Source organism: Xyrauchen texanus, chromosome 18, assembly GCF_025860055.1.
Source record: "Xyrauchen texanus isolate HMW12.3.18 chromosome 18, RBS_HiC_50CHRs, whole genome shotgun sequence".
Taxonomy (NCBI): Eukaryota; Metazoa; Chordata; class Actinopteri; order Cypriniformes; family Catostomidae; genus Xyrauchen; species Xyrauchen texanus.
The window spans coordinates 19,686,559-19,703,396 of NC_068293.1; the positions used below are offsets into that span (position 1 = coordinate 19,686,559).

Genomic DNA, 16,838 nt, shown 5'->3' on the forward strand with positions numbered 1-16,838 from the left:
TGCATTTAAATAACCAAGTGAATGAGATGCACGAGGCAACACAGCCACTGAAAGGTGCTAAACAATGGCGACAGAACCTTATTGCGTAAGGGTCAAAGTTACATTTCTGTAACAATTTCATGCACAAGCCATATAATTTAAAGTAACTTTAAATGCATGTAGTCACCCTGAAAAGGGTGTCTTGTCTACATCTTTTGGTATATTAACTTGTTTAAAGGGTGTATAAATAAAGGAGGACCATATTCAAAATATCCTAAAGAGCACAACATACACACCAAAAGCATTATCTCTATTCCTGAATTTCAGTCCATAGGCCTACATGATTGCAGTATCTTAAGCAGTTTTACTTGTGTGCTCTAAACGTGACACTATACTGTCCATGTTAAACAGAAAAATCAATAATACAATTCGGACTTGAGTAGACTTATTTTGACAAAACAAAAAAAGATTATTTCAGTTGTAATTTCAAAAAAGGAGAGAAAGGGAAGACATCTATATGAAATTAAAAATGAGGTAGGAAACGAGAGAGTATTTTGTGACAAAAGAAGGGATGACACAGTAATTTATCAACTCCATATCGGACACACTACATTTAACTATTCACTATTTAAGATAGGAAAGCATAACAATGGACTGTGCAATAATTGTGGATTACCGGAAACTGTTGAACATGTTTTATTAGAATGCATATGTTATTACAAAGAAAGATCTCAGCTTACCCCTGGAGTCACAAGTTCCAATCCAGGGCGTGCTGAGTGACTCCAGCCTGGTCTCCTAAGCAACCAAGTTGCTAGGGAAAGTAGTCACATGGTGCAACCTCCTCGTGGTAGCTATAATGTCGTTCTTGCTCTCGGTGGGGCACTTGGTGAGTTGTGCATGGATGCCGCGGAGAATAGAGTGAAGCCTCCACACGTGCTATGTCTCCACGGTAATGCGCTCAAAAAGCCACTTGATAAAATGCAAGGATTGATGGTCTCTGACACAGAGGCAACTGAGATTCGTCCTCCGCCACCAACATTGAGGCAAGTCACTATGCCACCACGAGGACTTAAAGCGCATTGGGAATTGGGCATTCCAAATTGGGGTAAAAAAGGGGAGGGGAAAAAAGAGAAGGATCTTAGCTGAGAGATGTTAAATCCATATCCAAAGGGATAAATAGTTTAACATTACAGAACTAATTGAATAACAATTCAAATTTGAATAAGGCTATATTAGATTACCTAAAAACAACAGGTCTGATTAGAAGAATATAACATCAAGTCCATAATATGATAGTCAGATTAAACAATTAGATTTCAGATAGGTGTTTTTTCTTATTTTTTTCCCCCCACTCTTTTCCATCTTTTTATTTCCTTCTTCATCAATGCCTTACACTCCATCCCAGTAGGTGGCAGAAATGCTCCGAAGCTGGTTTAAAGCCAACCAAGCCCATTTTGTTTGTCCATCCTGTTGCCCTAGTCTTGAGATATAGGCAGTCAGTCACCACTACTCTCTGACTGACCCAGATTTAAGCAGTTTATTTTCTTCTAGGCTAATAACATGGGTCATAGACACCCATGTGGCCATAGCTAAATGTATTATTGTGGTGTTTGAAGGAACACTGTGGTTCACCCATAAATTATCTTATCATTTAATCACCCTCATGCCATCCCAGGTGTGTATGACTTTCTTTTGCAGAGCACAAAGATTTTTAGAAGAATATTTAAGCTCTGTAGGTTCATACAATGCAAGTGAGTGGGTACCAACATTTTGGACCACAAAAAAAGCACATAAAGGAAGCATAAAAGTAATCCATACGACTCCAGTGGTTTAATCTATGTCTTCAAAAGTGATGTTACAGGTGTGCAAGAAACAGATACAATATTGAAGTCCTTTTCTTCAACACAATTTACAGCCACTGATAATCATCACATGGATATTTTTAAAGATTAAATGTTCTTTGCTGGTACATGGATTACCAGTTTGTCTTGTGTAGTGCACCTTAATGATATGTAATAACTGCCAAGAGAAAGCATCTCAAGGTTAGTTTAAAAATATGCTTTTGATAAAAAGTCTACAAGGTAAACTATATACAGTATATTTCAAGAGCAGTTTCAGGCTTACTCACACCTGCAGCTCAACTAAAGATAAATATTTTTTTTCTATAATTTTATTACCATCTCTAGTGTTTTCGTAAGAGTCATCTTTCCCAGATGACCAAATCATGCATTCATTCTGAAATAATGTCTACAAACTAAATGTTGCCAGAGGGGAACTGGCTCTTGAAATATACTGTATATAGTATATATACTATATACAGAGCATGCTTCCTCACAATAACTAAGCATCTTGGAGTTTTCCCTCCATTAACTAATATCCAATATCCTACCATCTTATGGCGTTTTTACTCTGGGCTTAAAAACATGTTTTTCCTAAGAAGTTTTTTTTTTTTTTTTTTTCAATGAAGCTGTTCAATGAGTACTTTAAAACATTACAATGTGATTTTCTGTAAAGCTGCTTTGAAACTATGTCTATAATTAAAGTGCTATACAAATAAAAATTACTTGTCTCTAATGTGAGGTGAAATTCTGCACCAGAAAAGCAGTTTATTTCTAATAAAATGTATATGTTAAAGTCCTCATATATTTACAATTAAAGAGAAGACAAAAAATTTTGATAGTTAGGAAATGTATGTAGTTTTGTTTACTGTAGTCCAAAGAGGAAGTGAATCAATGAGCAATCGTTGTCTCACTCAATAGTACAATGAAGGGACAAAGAGAGGTAGGCCATGAAAAACAGAAGAATAAAATAACTTAACGGTTCAAAGCATGATCTTTCCAGAGAGAATAGGATGAGCGCAGCTGTACATTTCAAATCTCATTCTTAGTTCAGTCATAAATTATTTTACATAGTTTATGAAAACTACACACGTGACCTGTGTGATCAATGTGACCTGATCTTATGTGCTGGATATTGAATGGTTATGCCTGAACTCTGTAAAGTGAAATCTGCTAAAATAAACTATACTGAGCTGATGTACAACCTGCAACATGAACCAACAATACAAATGGTACAACAAGGATGATAAAAAAAATCAGGATCCGTTCTAATCCAAAATCAGCATTTAAGAAACATGCTCCATAGATCAGCCCCTAGTTGGATGGCTTCAAGCTGTGTGGCTCCCCCTCTCAAAATACAGACACACACTAGCCCTTAAAACAGCTCAGAACACAAAATCATAGATTCCTGTTATAGTAATGGCTTAACTTTGTCAAATTTAGGATTCACTCCATTACTCTCTGCTTTCTAAAAAATAATAACATTCTCTGAAAAAATATGAAAAATGTCATGTTTAGAGTGTACCTATCTAGTAATCAAAGTCACAACTAGGTCCAGTCTTGTCAGGGTCCTACAAGCACAAAGCAACAGGGGGGAGCAAGAACTGTTCATTCGTTCATTCACTCACTCAATCACAGTCTCACACTTACTCCATCACTCTATCAGCACACGCAACACAGACAAAAGCACACCAGACATGTGTTTGTCCGGGTTAAATGTCAAAACATAAAACAGAACAGTATGTGAATCTGGAGTGATAAATAATTATATTTAAAATAAAAAAATAAAACAAAAAGGAACACTTTACAAACAAGATTTACAAATGACCATTAGGTCCAGGCCCAATTTGCCACATTTCTGCTGACCTCACAAGTGATGCAGTTTTACTCCAAAATGTGAAGGACAAAATCAGAGAACCTCCAGCAACTCGTTAAACACTTGTAACGCTTAACCAAGCAAGTATTTAAAGTCCCACTGGCATTTGTTGTTACAGACTTGTTAGTACTAGAGTCTCTCAGTCTTATCTTTTCGCATAGTAAAACAAAACCGTTTCTAAACTTAATTTGTCTTCTGTTCGGCATGTGTCATGTTACTATCGGTTTACAAGTGTAGGAAAAGTCTCAGTTCTTGGAGAGGTGGAGCTTCTGCAGTAACCTTCAACTTGGAAGGAGGACTGTGGCATCATTGTAGCTGGACTCTATATGCACAAATGAGGAGTTTAACCTGTGGAAATAGAGAAAAAAAAAATTTCATGATAAGAAGTTTTAATTACAGTAAAGCTTGCACAGCTACAAATTGCTATTATTTTGCAGATCAGAACAGAGTCAAGCCCAAATATTTACACTTGCATTAGTGCATCACTTAAACAATAAATGTGGGAACTAAAATTATTTTAATCACTTTTGGCATTTTATAACATCTTAACTATATTACAACAATATCTGATTTATTCTGCTTGTGAAAAATCAACAGTGTACATTTTAGAATTACAATGTTAATTTTCAGGATATCACAAATGAATTTCTACTGCATTTTCATGCAGTCAAAATGAACAAACTTTGCATGTCCATTGCAATAAATCCATTCCTTCCCACTAATTTCAAAACAATGTTGTAGTGTTACAGCAGTTTAGAAAGGTGCTGTAACGGTTTTAATTAAATACTTTTTTAAGACCAACAGTGGGGGGGGGCCCTAATTTTTAATTTCCTCACATTTATTCCACACGACAAAATAGTAACTGAATTTACACACATGATCCTGTTCAGAAGTTTAGATACCCTTGGTTTCTAATATAGCATGTTGCTTTCTCGGTGATCAATGACTGTTTGTGTAATAATTTTTCATGAATCTCTGCTTTGTCCTGAGCAGTGAAGATGTCCACCTTTCTTTAAAAAAAACAAACGAACTACAGTAAAATTATTTGGTTTCTCAGCATCTTCAGCACATTTGAGTACTTCCCAACAGTGGCTATATATGAGGTCCAGATTTTGACAATAGAGGGACTAATACACAACTATTACAAAAAGTGCAAACAATTATTGATGCTCAAGAAGGCAACATAAGAAGTACCAAGTGGTGCAAACTTTTGAACAGTATGATTTGTGAATACATTTTGTGTTAGCTTTTGAAGGGTAGTACTACATATTTTTTTTTAATCTCTTATAGGCTATTTGTATACATTCTAAAAGGGATGTGGAAAACTTATAAAAACAAAAGGGTTATGCAAACTTAACTGTATAGGCTATATAGTTTGTGAAAATGTATATCTTATTTTAGATTGTGTTTTCATGATTTAACCACATTTTAGCATTTTTTAAATGTACAAATTCCATGTAGCCTATCCTATCTATTTGATTTCACATATGCATGTGTAATTATGAAATGACTTCACAAAAATTCACAACATTATAACCACAAATTAGGGCTGGGATAAACGATTATTTTTTAAACGATTAATCTAGCGATTTATTTTTTCGATGCATCAATTAATCTAACGATTCATTTTTTTTCAGTCCGATTCGCTTAATCGACTTGTGACAACACCGGTAATACCGGTTTCATCGGGGGTGGGGGTGTATAAAAAAAAAAAAAAACATTTGCCTGGAGTTTGATTGACTGGCGATCTGATCAATCAATCATAATACGCCATTTTTGTCCGACAAAGTAGTCAGGAGAGAGAAGATTAACGTTGGTGGATTTGAATTTGAATAATGGATTGTAGGCTACTGTCCTGACATCTTTCCACGGTTAAAACAACAGTCCTTCTGATGTAGGCTACATTCATGTTTAGCCAATTTGATGCTATAAATTAACCAAGGAAAAGATGATCGGTTCACGAGCAGCTTTAACTGAGGCAATCTGTCACGACACATTAAAGAGCCACAAAATAGTAAACCTATTTATGGTTTAATTTTCTTTGACTGACCAAATTTGAAAGTTGAGACTTTATTAAATGTTACCTGCTTGGTCCTGTCTGTCAGCGCGTTGTCAGTGTCCTCTATGTATTTTCACGACATTCATAGCTATAAGCGCATTATTAATAGCTATAAGCGAAAACTTTAGGTGTCGACAACGTATTATAGCCTACTCCAACATCGAGTGCAAAGTAGGGAGTTGAAAAAAAATCTTACGGTGCTCTGTCATCTGCAACTGCTCCCGGGTGGCGCCTCTTCAGATGCTGGTGCATTGCCGTGGTGCTAGAATGGAAGGCCATCTCCATTTTGCAAAGATGACATATCACGGAATTGTTTTAAATTAAAGAATTCCCATACTTTAGAGGAACGAGTGCATGCCGCCTTGAAGTTCTGATAGTCTGAGGAGCCACTCGTGTTTCTACTACTCACCGGCGCCGCCATCTTTGTTTTGGATCCAATGAATCGACGCGCATATTTTGCGTCGACGTCGACGCGTTGTCCCAGACCTACCACAAATTCAAAATACCTCCTCTTCAAAACGAAACGTCTGGTCACCCTACTTAAATGCAATGATAAAACAATCCCTCATACAACATTTAATGCCATGACCTTATGAATTAAAGACTTGTTGCTAAGGCCTTATTTTGCTGAAGGGCGAATTAAGACTTTTTAAGATCTTTTTAAGACCAGCGAAAACCCTGTGCAACAATTGCTTCTGCCATCTAATGTTTTCGGAGAAATAATCATCCAATGGTCTTTTCACATTGCCAGGGTTTTATAATTAATCATGATAGTAAACGTATTTTACTACATATAGCCTGTTCAAAACTTTCATAAATACTCTCTGTTTGTGTTTGTGTTGACATGTGCATATGTGCACAAACCTGGTTTAGAGGAAAGTATGCAATTTGTGGGAAAGATTCAGTACCCAGTAAAACAGGTGGGGAAGCTAGAAAACAGTATTGGGCTAGGGGTTGAATTTGAGAAGATTTGAAATATGTTTAGGTCAAATTTGATTAAAATATGTACAAAAAAAACTATTTGAAACTGTATAACATCCAGAAAGTCCAAAGATGAAAGGTCAAAACTGGTTCTTTCCATACAGATCAGGATTGACCCGTTAAGACAATAGAAGGAACAATTTTTGAAATTGAAAGTTCTCTTAAACAAAAATGTCCTGTGCCAAAAACGATGTAGTATTTATAATGTATTCTTTACCTGCCCCGGTTCAAAACTCCAAGACAATAGGAGGATTAAGGTAAGAAAACAACATTTCCTTGTTAAACATATTTAATTAATCTTATAATTAAACTAACTAATTTTATAGTCCCTGAAATACATTTTGTAATGTTTCAATTATCATTATGTGCAATTTTCACAAGGAGATGCTAGGGGTCTACAGATCACAGTTTGAAAAGCCTTGATCTACAGTCAAGGCTTGTGTGACAACCCTGTTTCTTACCTTAGCTGTAGGGGACTCTGCCAGACGGATGAACAGTTTGTTGGCTCCTTGAACAGGACTGAAAGAGTAAATGAAATGGCTGTCCTGCAGGGGGAGCAGCACACACAGTGTGAAAGACTGCAGTTATTGTACATGCAAACAATCAACTGATCAAAGAAATCAAACATTTGAAAAAGTCAATTTCAAAATCAGTGTCTTACCAAAAAGATAGGCAGCTGAAACTTGTCATTCAGAACGACAGCATGGACACTACAGGGCCCGCAGAGCCTAGCTGTGATCTCATTAAGGAAGTTTGCATGGAAGATAAACAGCAGGATGCCAGATCCTGAGACAGAAAACAAAAAAATGACAAATTACATTAAGGGAAACCATGAAGTTATCATTCATAAAAACTGCCGCTGAAATGCATGTTTGCAAGCAAGTATCTCACCTTCTCCGGGTGTGTGCTGAGGGGGTTTGTAGTTGAACTCCAGTGAAAAGTCTGGTCCCTCACACAGTCTGTGGCAGGCCAGAGGAAACACAGGTTCCAGCAGGGCCAGTCGTGTTTCAAAGTAAGCTCTGATTGTTTCCTCTGCCACAGTTGATAACCTGACAGAGATATTTTCAATATCAATATACATCTTACTTTCATATTATTACATGGCTCTATGGAATACTCTATTCTGATTGATCAATAGTGGCATCTAGTGGTCTGATATTTCAAAGTAACAACCGCACATCCACAAATCAGACCACTCATCTGGGTATTGCGAGCCGTCTTTCCCATTCTCGGAGCACTGCGTGATCTCTACAAGTAAGCTAATAAAAACATTTCAATTCAAATAAATGTTTCATATCAAATTATTTGTTTATTTGGCAAGTAGTCTTGTAATAGGGTGGATAATGAGCAGTCAGTCGGTCATTTTCACAAAATAAACACCAACAGAACTCCAATGCAAACTGGAGGTGGATTTAAGCTATTCAGGGATTTATTTCTTCTCACATAATTTCAACACATCTCAATATTTTATGTCCATGTATTTATTTATTTTGTTAGTAGCCATGTAATAAACGGGATAATGTATAGTCAGCAGGTTGTTATCGCAAAATAGACCTGATCACACCCAAAACTCAGGGTTTATTTTGCTATAACAACCGGCTGACTGTACATTATACTTTAAATAATATATTTATTCAGTCTTTTAATTATTTATTTGTATTTTTTTTTTTAAATGTTGACTGATGCAATGATGCACTTACGTTTGCATGTGGTCTTTGATGAGATCATACACCATCAAGTTGTTGCTAACTTTGGCATAGTACAGGGCAGTGTTCTTGTGTTTAGACAGGATGTTGCAGTCAGCCCCATATTCCAGCAGGAGGCGCACAACATCTGCATTGCCCCTCTTACAAGCCTTAGATATAACAATACAGGGCTCAATATAAATATTAATTACAATAAGAAAAAAGGATCAAAATAAATCTTTAAACAACAATCTTCAAATCTTTGTTCTTCTCACCTTCATGAGAGCTGTCTCTCCACCCAGAGTTTGGGCATTTACGGAAGCTCCGGCCTCCAGAAGAACGGCTACTGTTGTCAAAAAGTTCTGCATCAAACAGGATGAAAATGAATGTTTACTATATCAAGACAAATATTGCAATCCTATATTAATCTGCTCTTATATAAATTGTGGAAATGAAAACTGTGAGGTAAAACAGCTACGATTGGAGTTCCTGGATAAGAGTGTTATGTTGTTCAGTACCTTGTCTGCAGCATGCATCAGGGCAGTGGTGCCATTCTTCTGCCTGGCATTGACCTTCACTCCTTTCTTAATAAGCAGCCTGAGGATGTCATCCTGACCTCCTGCAGCAGCCAGCAGCGTTAAAGACATTCCACTAGAGTCCTGCAGATGGCAGCACATACACAAAACATTCAAAGATGTTCACATGCCATCCTCCCAATTACAAGAATGTATACAGTAGCTGCAGGCTGGAGACTTACAAATGGGGCGGAATCTCCAAAAGAGGGCTGAGGTACTACAGAAGGGACATGGTTACTACAAAATGGGTTTGTGCCAACTCCAATAGGGGCATCACTTCCACTCACAGTTAAGGTTAGGGAAAGAATTGGGTAAGGGGCTCCCTATATCTTTAATGGCGGTTTGGAGCTTCTGCCCCTTTTTGGAGCAATGCCTGCAGCTATTTACTTCTCCCAAAAAGAGCAAAGACAAGCACAGAAAGAGAAAGAAACAGAACATTTGACTGAGAAAGTATTTCTCTGCTAAGTTTAACTCAGGGGTGAAATTAACTGCAACATGACCCAGTTTCTCTGGGGTATTAATTTAGAGAGAGATGCAGACACAGAAAAAAATATGGAACATACCTCCTGGTCCAGATTGTAGTCCTCTTTAGAACTAAGTGCACGCTTCACCGCCAGGTAATTCCCATTTTTCACTGCTTCTCGCAGCTCAGCTGAAAGAGAGACAATAAAAATGGGGAGAAGAGGACAGGAAATTAAAAAAAAAACATAAATAATAATAAATGGAACATTTTACGTAAAGGTGCCTTATGTAACAATTTTCATAATATTTTCCTTTTTTTTGCCAATGTTTGAACGGTTTGTAACACAACTTAAAAATTAGCCCTTCCTGGACTTCCTAGGTTGCCTATTAAAGCCTGTAGACTGATTTTCATGCGAAGGGAGCGGGTCGCTTTTGCCGGGAAATTCCAAAAGATGTAAAGTTTATGCGTGCTCCCGAGAGCCTTGCCTCAGACAGTACCTTCTCTTCCCTTCGCATGTGAAAAATAGTGCCTTAAGGATTGATCTGTGTAATTTTAGTTAACTTGATCTTGCCTACTAATGCTGATGAATGGCAAGCAACCTTGCTTCGTAACTTTCAAATAATTTAAACGATCTTCTCGTTATGCTAAAAGTCAGGTATACATGATACATTTAAGCAAATACGCTGGTTTCTTGATCATAGTACAACATATGACATACAAAAAATACAATAGTGCAACATAAAAGTACAGTGCAGTGCAACAGTAAACTGTATAGTTTATTTCGGTAGTATGTAGCTTTATGGGTTTCTCAGTATGCTATGTTAGCTGATAAGTAATTTTAGATTAGTCTCAAAGTTTGTAGTAAAAAAATCAGAACTGTACAATTTGAATTATGCTTATCTGTCAGTATGATGTCAGTGAATCACGTTCATTCATTGTTTTGGAGCACAAGCAGCAGGTAGCTGGCTGCAGTTCACTTAACGGCTACAAGTGTCATTAATAACAAGGGTTTCTGAATCTTACATACTGCACCTTTAAGTAAGCCCTTAAGAAGGGAGTTGTGCTATTGTTTTACACTCACTGGGAGTTAAGGCTAGTGGAGAGAGGTTTTCATCCTCTCCATTCAAGTGTTTCTGAAAATCCTCCAGTGTCATCCAGTCCAGCTTGAGCTCCACCCCTAGATTAAGAGAAGGCGGTCCCCTGTCTGTCACACAGAGACACAGTGCTTGACCAAGGGCCTACGGAGCTTGACACAATGTTGTAGTAATCTAAAGCATATCCTTTTTACAGAATATGTGTCTGATCTGTGCTTCACAAAAACATTCAACAACTTAAATCTGATGTGTGTAATTCTTTCAATGATAAAATAATTTCTTCTATCCTATCTTAAAGGAATAGTTCACCCAAAATCATCATTTACTCAATCTTGTGTGGTCTAAAACTTGTATGACTTTCTTTCAACTGAAGATCCTATTATGATGGATATATGATGTTAATATACACCGATCAGCCATAACATTAAAACCACCTACCTAATATTGTGTAGGTCCCCCTTGTGCCACCAAAACAGCACCAACTCGCATCTCAGAATAGCATTCTGAGATTTTATTCTTCTCACCACAGATGTACAGAGCGGTTATCTGAGTTACCATAGACTTTGTCAGTTCGAAACAGTCTGACTATTCTCTGTTTTGTTCTCTCATCAACAAGACATTTCCATCCACAGAACTGCCGCTTACTGGATGTTTTTTGTTTTTGGCACCATTCGGAGTAAATTCTAGAGACTGTTGTGCATGTAAATCCCAGGAGATCAGCAGTTACAGAAATATTCAAACCAGCCGGTCTGGCAACAACAATCATGCCACAGTCCAAACCATGGAGATCACATTTCTTTCCCATTCTGATGGTTGATGTGAATATGAATTGAAGCTAATAACCCGTATCTGCTTGATTTTATGCACTGTTGCCACACGACTGGCTGATAAGATAATTGCATGGATGGTTGTTGGTGCCAAATGGGCTGGTTTGAGTATTTCTGGGATTTTCACCCACAACGGTCTCTAGAATTTACTTATTTGCCTTATTGATGAGAGAGGTTGACAGAGAATAGCCAGACTGCTTCGATCTGAAAAAGTCTATGGTAACTCCGATAACCGCTCTGTACAATTGTGTGAGAAGAATATAGACATGGTTGGCGCTATTTTGGCAGCACGAGGGGGACCTACACAATATTAGGCAGGTGGTTTTAATGTTCTGGCTAATCAATGAATACAAACAATGCAATTCAATGGGGACCAACACTTCTAGCTTCAAAAAGGACATAAAAGCAGCATAAAGGCAATCCAATTTTAGTGATTAATCCTTGTCTTCAGATGCAATATAATCTGTTTTGTATGAGAACATACCAAAATGTAAATTTTTTTCTCCACTATAAATCTCTGCCAATGTACACGCACTGTGCGAATGCATCAAGCGAGCTTCAGGGGATACCATTTTGGTCTGTTCTAACCCAAAACCGATCATACCGCTTTTGAAGACATGGATTAAACAACTCGAGTCCTATGGATTACGTACTTTTTGGAGTTTGAAAGTATTAAACCCCACTGACTTGCATTGTATGGATGTATTCACATATCTCCATCAAATTATCTTCGTTTGTGTACCACAGGAGAATGAAAGTCATAAAACTTTAAGACAGCATAAGGGTGAGTAAAAGATAAGAGAAATATAATTTTGGAATTAACTATTCCTTAAATATATACTATAAGTAAGCCATTGGATACCACTGAGATGCTATTAAAACACTGCAGTTTGTTTGAGTAGCCCAACTGGCCTGACATAGCAAAATTGGCTAAACCAATGGGGTGAGTTTGGGACAGGACCATCTGCTGTCTGGTTGACTAATGAAAGACAGGGGGAAACCACTATTATTTTTACTATTTCATTTAGTGAAGCTTGTAGCGCAGTAAATTACACACTTCAATAAATCTTGAAGTAACACCAGAAATAGTGAACCGTGAAAAAATTACACCAATAAGACCCTCTAAACATATAAGTACAAACCAGGAGTTTTGTCTGAGCGTTCCATGGGCTCCTGAGAATCCTGATTGTCATCACAGGCAGTGAAGACCCGTGATTCACTATCCTCCCTCCTTCTCCTCCTCTTATCCTTCCATCTGGATTCTTCTGTGGAGTCAGGAGATGCCATTGGCTCAGTCATGGTCTTCCTTTCCAGGCGTTCTTGCCGGGCTTCCTCTGCAAGTCTCTGTGCCTCCTCCATCCGTGCTTTTCTCTCCCGTTGGGCTTCCTCTATTCTTTCTTTCTTCTTTCTCTCCTCTTCTTCAATCCTTTCTTTCCTCTTTCTCTCTTCTTCTTCCAACTTCTCTTTCCTCTTCCTTTGCTCTTCCTCTCTCTGCTCTCGTAGTAATTCCTCTTTTGACTTGGGAGGTGGCCCATCAGATTTTTCACTTTTCTCTGTCTCGGATGCCCCCTGTTTCTCATCTGTCTCCATGGAGACGGGACTCTGACCGGGTCGTGGCACTGGTAGTTGAAGACAAGAATGCAATCATTAATTTTAGCTTTTCTAACAAAAAATAGCTACCATGGTATTTTCTTGCCAAAATAAGCAAATAAAACATCTTACACTCTTTTGCCTTCTCTGTATCAGGTTTTCGTGCAGGAGACTGCTTTGAGAATTTGGATTTCTTGTCATTTTTCCCAGAAGCCTGTAGAACAAGTTTAAACAAAATGTCAACAAACAAGTGCCTGTCTGTGTAAAACACCATGAAGCTAGATGTTTTGGATAGGTTGCCTGGATATTGCTATAAAGTTGCTTAAGTGTTCTGAGTGGATATTAGCAAGTTGTTACATGGTTATTAGTATGTTTTGATTGCCAGGACTTGGCAAGGTAGTTGCTAACTGGTCCTATGTCTCTATGTCCCCATTTACACCTGGTATTAGATGCGTTTTTGGTTATCCGATCACATGTGGACAGCGTTAAATCTAAACTTGATCTAAAACGTTTTGTGTTCAGATCACAAAAAACACAAATAATGTGGTCAAAAATGCACGTTACTGCATCGCATTTGAGGTGTAAACACTTATCCATCCTGAATGCATCCTGGACCGCTGTGATGTGCCACCCCTCAACTGTCAATCAACTGCTGCAATAAAACAAGAGTTAAAACTATGCCTGTTATGAGCAGCCTTAAAAGGAAATAACTGTCCAATCGGAAAATGTAAAATATGGTGATATTGTGATTGGTGTGTTGTCATGAAACAGAGTCCCTCCCCTCCAAATCCGATCACAACTGGTCACAGGAGAGGTATTTAAGGAAGAGTGATATGTCTCAATTGACCACATGTGATCGCATCACCAAAGATGCATCTTAATACCAGGTGTAACGGGGGTCTATGATATTCTGGTACATAGATATGGCTTAGATCCCTAATTCAATGTATGTCTATGGGGATTTTTCATCCGTTTTATCACCCGCTAATTAAAAGACGTCAACCTGAAATCTTAGAAAAGTAATTTGAGGTATGGTTGATTTGATTTGAGGTATCATATCCATAGCAAAAATGTTGCGGAGCAAGTTATCCTCAATTGTGTAAGGGGTTTGAAAAATCCCTAATAGAGGTCAACCAATATATCGGTTTTGCCGATTAATCGGAACTGATTTCTGGTTATCCACTCTGATAGTTTGTCCCTGTTGTGTCCGGTGCTGGAGCGGATGGGAAGGGTCTGCTGTCGTTATACAGTATAAGAATGGCCTCTAGATGTGAAATAAAAACAATCACTTCACTGATGCCTTGAGGTGTTTATTTTGACATGTGAGACTATACTCTGCATAGAGCAGAACACTTCAAATACGTATTTGAAACATCAACAATGAAAAGATATGTATACAGTACATGTTGTCATATAATTATAAAGTAATTAATTTGTTGACTAGATGCTGCATTAGTAGAGAACAAAAAACAAAGGGAAACAAAGACGTTCATCTAACACGCGTTTACATAGATAAACAAATGGATGGTTACAAAAGCGTTTGATGTAAACAGGCCCTTACAGTTGGTGGAGGTCTTTGGCCATTTCATCTTGCTCTCATATAAGTGTTTCTCAGATTAAGCAATGAGTTGTTTAAATGCTTTGTCAGGAAAGATTTTCAACTTGGAAATGTGTGTCTTGAGATCCTTGTGTTTGGTTCCAGTCTGTTGTGTTATGTCTGTTTGAACAGCCCCTGGCCTTTTCTTATAGTCTGAGCTGCTTCACCACCAAGTTCAGCCGAATACCACTGCTATCTGTGAATATTGCTACTCTACATACAAATGTATAAAAACGTGAATAAAAAACAATGTGGTATTTTGCTGTTATTATGAAAATGTACTTTGGAGTAGTAGGAATCAGTGCAAGAGTAACACCATATGAACTGTCTATTAAAGCATTTTCCCCCCTCATTTTACTTTTGACATAACATTTGAGAATATGGGCCGACTACAACTTATTTATTTTATGCACATTAGTTGAAAATGAAATGCTTTTTTTTTAACAGCCAGGATAGGAAGGTTCTATGCAATAATATAATGGTGCTGAATGGTTTATGTATTTATTGCACCCTCTTGTGGACTAAGGAAACAACATCAATTTAAAAATCAAGTGACTTTAAGATTTGGATATTACTTCATATACATTCATATTTATATTTTATTTAAAAAGTACAATATATTTTCATGGTTCAGTAAATACTGTTTATTTTTGTAATAAAGTTCAGCACTATTTTAATTAGTGTTATTTTTTCATTCAGTATCAATTTTTAAAACAAATCGATTGATTAATCTGTTATCCTTACCTATGTTCCCGTATTGGTAAAATCCTCTATCGCTCGACCTCTAATCCCTAACCCCAAGAATGAGCAATAGTAATTATGATGCTTGTTTTAGCAAAATAATCTGCTACCAATGATATAAGTTTTTGTGCAGTGTACTGCCTTAAAATTAAAGTGCAAAGAAAAATTAGTCTACATCAATTCTTTAAAGACATTTGTACCTTTGGAGTTGCATTCTTGTTCTGTTCCGCTTGTCTCCTCGGAACACGGTCTTTTGCTTCACAGTTCAGCAGGAACTTTTCAAACAGGTTAGTGGAGGAACCCCCCTTCTCCCCACCATCTTCCTTTGGCTCCTCCTCTTTGGGCTTGCTGGGGTCCACTGAGGCTGTAGAGGAAGATAAAATAGATGCAGATGACAGCCTCTGAGAAGGTGGGGCCGTTTCCTGCCCTTTGCTTTTGACCTTTGTCTTGGGTGCGGATGTTGCTGCACCAGTGTCGCTGGAGTCGTGCTCCTCTTCACTGCGAGAAGACTTGCTGGTGCTCTTGCCACCAGTGAGACTCTTGAGCTTGTTTAAACCACTCTCTTTGAGAGTGCCTGTTGAGACCTCTTTTTTCGGCTTCTTCTCATGAACTAGGTCTTTGAAACCTTGCAGCTTTATATCAGACTTCCCCTTCTTGTGCTTGACCTGCTTGGGATCCACACCACTCTCACTTCGTGCAAATTTGTCCATGGCTTTTGTTGTTGTCATTTTCGAGGAATCAGGGGTTTCCGTGTTCGTCGTATCATCCGTGTGGGACTCAGAAGGCACATCACTCTTGTCACCCTCTTCATCTGAGGATTCAATCTCTTTTTTGGACTTGAATTTCTTTTTCTTTCGGTCCTCCACAAACTCATTATTCTGCTTTATTCCATCTTTAGCCTTGTCGCCTTTCTTTTGTTTCTTAACAGTAACTGGGGAATCATCATCTTCATCTGATTCAATAAGCCTCTTCTTTGTTTCTTTTTTTGGAGGTACAGGGGAAGGATCCCTGCTCTCCTCCGCTTCATCTGATTCAGGTGCTGGCAGAGGTCTGTCCTCCTTCCATTTATCCTTCTTTTTCTTTTTCTTCTTTTCTTTCATGGGCAACTCATCTTCTGATTCCTCCACTTTCTTCTTTTTCTTCTTCTTCTTAATAGGTGATTCTTTGGGTTTCTCCTTATCACTGTCACTCTCCGAGTCAGCATCAAACAAATCACTCTTCATGGGTAGCTTCTAGGTATAGAAGAGCACAAATTCATGACACTAATTCCGTTTAATGGGATAGTTCACCTAAAATAAATATTCAGTTGTTTTTTCCTCAAACTTATGTTGTTCCAAATCCACTGACTGACTTACTTCTGTGGACCACGAAAGGAATTGTTAGTCAGAAAGTTCACCCACTATTCACTTCCATTAAATCTTTTTCCATATAATAAAAGTGAATAGTGAATGAGGCTGAAGATCTTTTGTGTTCCACAGAAAATAAGGAAATTAGAACTACCAACTAAATTATTCTAAATGTTATGGAGCTCTG

The 16,838-nt window shown here is 37.7% G+C and overlaps 1 protein-coding gene across 3 annotated transcripts in view; it reads right to left on the minus strand.

Annotated features, from left to right (window-relative positions):
• Positions 1 to 1,798: 1,798 nt before the first annotated feature.
• LOC127658880 (M-phase phosphoprotein 8-like) overlaps positions 1,799 to 16,838 on the minus strand; it is a 30,688-nt gene continuing 15,648 nt past the window's right edge. For 2 of the 3 annotated variants that reach the window (XM_052148419.1, XM_052148421.1), the window contains exons 3-14: positions 15,506 to 16,537; positions 13,100 to 13,181; positions 12,520 to 12,996; positions 10,538 to 10,660; positions 9,557 to 9,645; positions 8,937 to 9,077; positions 8,694 to 8,780; positions 8,434 to 8,588; positions 7,625 to 7,782; positions 7,395 to 7,519; positions 7,195 to 7,278; positions 1,799 to 4,041 (exon numbers count right to left, since the gene is read on the minus strand). In XM_052148419.1, coding sequence (XP_052004379.1) covers positions 4,000 to 4,041; positions 7,195 to 7,278; positions 7,395 to 7,519; positions 7,625 to 7,782; positions 8,434 to 8,588; positions 8,694 to 8,780; positions 8,937 to 9,077; positions 9,557 to 9,645; positions 10,538 to 10,660; positions 12,520 to 12,996; positions 13,100 to 13,181; positions 15,506 to 16,537 — 2,595 coding nt within the window. In that variant the 3' untranslated portion in view covers positions 1,799 to 3,999. The remainder of the gene's footprint in view (positions 4,042 to 7,194; positions 7,279 to 7,394; positions 7,520 to 7,624; positions 7,783 to 8,433; positions 8,589 to 8,693; positions 8,781 to 8,936; positions 9,078 to 9,556; positions 9,646 to 10,537; positions 10,661 to 12,519; positions 12,997 to 13,099; positions 13,182 to 15,505; positions 16,538 to 16,838) is intronic. The other variant, XM_052148420.1, reaches the window with a different exon arrangement.